The 3,963-nt window shown below is 41.5% G+C and overlaps 1 protein-coding gene across 1 annotated transcript; it reads left to right on the forward strand.

The window, feature by feature from the left end:
- The first annotated feature begins 338 nt into the window (after positions 1-338).
- On the forward strand, positions 339-1,846 carry LOC149822587 (aspartic proteinase nepenthesin-1-like). Its single transcript, XM_089980313.1, has 2 exons — positions 339-1,396; positions 1,519-1,846. Exons 1-2 carry the CDS (start codon positions 339-341, stop codon positions 1,844-1,846), a joined length of 1,386 nt encoding a protein of 461 aa, XP_089836439.1.
- Positions 1,847-3,963: the final 2,117 nt, after the last annotated feature.

Consider the following 3,963-nt stretch of genomic DNA (forward strand, 5'->3'; position numbering starts at 1 on the left):
CCCATGCAAAAATGGGTCTTTCGGGTCGGTCCGAACTGAACCACATGGTAACCCTTGCCTTAGTCTTGCTCATTTGCCGAACAGCTGTTACTTCCAACCGCATGTAACCCTTAACAAGACATGCGCTCCAATGCTACTAATAGACTGAAGAAACAACTGTTACTTCCAACCATGAAAACCCCATCTTAGATTACGTGAATAGATGGATAGCTGGTGTGCCAGCCCAACATTAATGGATGTTCAGTTACAATTTCCCTCTTAATTAACAACCTTCTCGGCTTATAAATATTCCACAATTTAGCATCACTAACCTGGTTCATACACTCAATACTACCAACATGGCAATTGCACCACCATCTCACCACCTATCGTCCTTCTTCCTCCTCATTGTGCTTACTGCTCATCTTCTCCTATCATACTCAACCACCACCTTTGCCGCCGCTGACATGACGACGTCGACGGCCGCCCTGGACATTCATGTAGAGTTGATTCATGTCGATGCACACCGCAGTTTTACCCACTTGGAGCGATTACACAGAGCAGCTAGCCGAGAGAAACATCGGCTTCAGAAGCTGCATCAGAAAATCCGGCATGGTAAACATCAGGGACAAGGTGATGATGATGTCGAAGTTTCGGTTGAGGCAGGAGTCGGTGAGTACTTAATGAATCTTGCGATTGGAACACCCCCACGCTCCTTCTCCGCCATGGTTGATACTGGTAGTCCTCTTGTATGGACACAATGTGATCCATGCATCAATTGCTCCAACAGAGAACCAATATTTAGCCCATCAAATTCCTCCTCCTTTTCAAGGATGCTACACTCCAATCCTCTCTGTGCCTCCCTAACTTCGCGTGTAACTACATTGGATAATTCTACTGGTGGATGCAACTACAGGCTTGATTATGAGACTCCAGCTACTTCCCAAGGATACCTTGCCTTAGAGACGTTCACCTTGGGCTCGGGGAATCGAACCGTATCGTTTAAGAATATTGGGTTCGGCTGCGGCAATCACAACCAAGGTTTCGATGAGGGTGCTGGCATAGTTGGGCTAGATCGGAGCCCGATGTCACTCGTCTTTCAACTAGGGTCGTTAATCGATAACCGATTCTCCTATTGCTTCACTTTGTTTAATGACTCTGTTTACAAATCGAGTCGACTCGTGTTGGGCCATAGTGCTACCTTGATCAGCTCAGACGCATCGACAACGACGCCGCTGGTAGTTAACCCGCTCTTCAAGGATTCTTATTTAGTGAACTTGGAGGATATCAGTGTCGGAGGGAAGCGTCTTCTAATACCCAGTGGTTATTTCCGGGGCGAGTCTTATGGAGTAGCAGTAGGTGGTACCATCATCGACTCAGGCTCAGCGCTTACCAATATAGTACCACCCGCTTACATGTAAGAAACTGTCTCACTTTAATTTCTTGCTCTAATTTGGGGTAATGGGGTACCTAAACCCATGTTCATTGAACAAAACTTGCAACTGATGCGTACTTAATATGGTGTTTCACTTGTGATAGGCGAGTGAGGGATGCACTCGTGAAGGCTATCGGTTTACTGGTTGTTGATTCCTCAAAGGCGGAGCTTGATCTCTGCTACCAATCATTGCCAGAATCAGCGTCCATCCCTAATGTTACCTTTCATTTTGAGGGTGGTGATCTCGATGTTTCCAGAAGCCAATATTTCGTTCGCGATCCAGATACAGGCTTGACTTGCTCAGTGTTGATGCCATCAACAGTGCCCCTAGTTTCAATAATTGGAGGCGTCATGCTGGCCAACTTCCACGTCCTTTATGACCTTGGCAACAACCTCATCACTTTCACGCCTGCAGAATGTGGTAAACTGTGAATCGCGCTTTCTATAACCCTCTTATGTTTCCTTGGAAGCTCCATGAATGGGACTTTTATTTTTTTGAAAGAGTGGAAGTATTTTTATTCGCTAGTTTTGTAGCAGGGCGATACCTCATCATCATTCCTGCAGACCTCTTGTACTGATTTTACAGATCAAGTAAATTTTATCATTCTTTAAAAAACAAAAATAAAGAGTGGAAGTTGTTCATTCAATTAGAGTTTCAGCAAGCAAGCACATGTATTTGTACTAATCCCAGTATTTTCCTTTTGGCATTTAATAACATCTCTCTCTCTCTCTCTCTTTCTCTCTCTCTCTCTCTCTCTCTCAACAGTTGAACACACTTATGATTTGCATCCGAGCAAGACTAAATGAGGTGCATTTGAAGGAAGCATATAGTTTGAGTCTCTATGAATGCCAAATTTATGTTCAAAATCGTGCACAAAAGAACTACAGAGTTCTCACTGATGATTCATACAAGATCTAAATCCAAGATAATTCTTTATTAAGACATCTTAATACATGTCATATGTTGGGTCCAAAGATTTGATGAAGAAAGAAAAGCACAAACATGACTGACTTAACTACAAGGACCATATGTCACCAAAAAGGATTCATCTCTATTAATAAGACATTTACATGTAATGGTTATATAATAACCGAGTGCATTTGTTGTGCCTTACCATTGATGAATTACATGTGCCAAAGTGATGCCAACCTATTCTCGAGATTACCAAAACAACATTCGAGTTGTCACTCCCAACATATATATATATATATATATATATATGAAAAACCCGTAATGTCAACTGGGTAGATCATCGAACGATGATTGGATGCGCCTTGCGCATCGATTTTGTGCAAAAAATGAGCATTAGCAGTGGTCACGGCCACCGCTAATGCTCTTGGAGGAAAATTGACTTTTAGCGGCAGTCATGACCACTGCTAAAAGTCCTTTTTACGTTAAAATAGAAGCATAGTTGTTGATCAATGCGTGATCAGTTGTAGATAATCATCCGATTATGTCAGGCAATTTATGTGTTTTGAGGATCTGGGTTACTATATATATTGTAATTGTGCAAATTTTTAGTTTCTTGTTATGATTATGTAGAAGTGTTGCTGAGGTTATTTATCTTTCAAATATATGTGCTTTGTCTGACCTAAAAAAAATGTGATCTGACACTTCAACTGGATAGGCCTCAAGCAGGTTACAACTTAGTCTTCTTCATCATACAGCTAGTGCCCATTCAATTTGGATTTATTTGGTTATCAATATTGATTGCCTACTTATATAGCTAAAATTGTACTTGTTTTACTCACATAACCTACCTATCTTAGTCGCCTGAACTTGGATCTAGCCGTTATTGGTTCCAAGGATCAATGAACACGAAGCTCAAGTGCAGTTTAATCATGGGAGGGGAATCCCAACATTATTAGTTGTTATGGACACCCCAGAGGCTACCTTTTCCAAGCAGGGTGTTTGATGTTGTCCACTCTGCATGTTGTAGGGTTCTTGGTTGAACCCCTCTCTTTCTATTTTTTCAATTCTTTGATACTAGAACAATATGATATGAGTCTTATTTACTAAACTACCAAGTTTCAGAACACAGAGCGACACCACTCCAAGTTAATTGAGACTGATCAGGAGAGGACAGACAAATACATCAATAAATTACAGGAAGGTTTGCGGTCTCGCATGATAACAAGCATGCCCCATAAGTTTCAAGTTGTCGTGATAGTAGCTTCAAGGATTAATACAGACTGGGAGTGATCCAAGGGTATCGCAGGAAAGAGGCTAGCAGCAAGCGATGGGAACAAGAGAAAATTCCCAAGTGGGCAGGAATCATGACTACCTTTCTGCAAGAGAGAGTTTCAAAAAAAGAACTATGATTCATCGGTTGTGAAACTACTACAGAGACAAGGTGTAGTCCAGCCTGACCAACAGACTAACTTTAGCTGCCATAAGTGTCGCTTGACCTACCTTGAAAAACCATATTGGTCGTGAGACTACTATATAGTACAATGTTAGCTCAAGTGTATTCTCATAATTAATATGCCAGGGATAAGCAACAGTAAGATAAAGCCAAGTATACAACACTTCATATGGAATAGATAGT

Source organism: Nuphar pumila, chromosome 11 (genome assembly GCF_984573655.1).
Source record: "Nuphar pumila chromosome 11, dmNupPumi1.hap1.1, whole genome shotgun sequence".
Taxonomy (NCBI): Eukaryota; Viridiplantae; Streptophyta; class Magnoliopsida; order Nymphaeales; family Nymphaeaceae; genus Nuphar; species Nuphar pumila.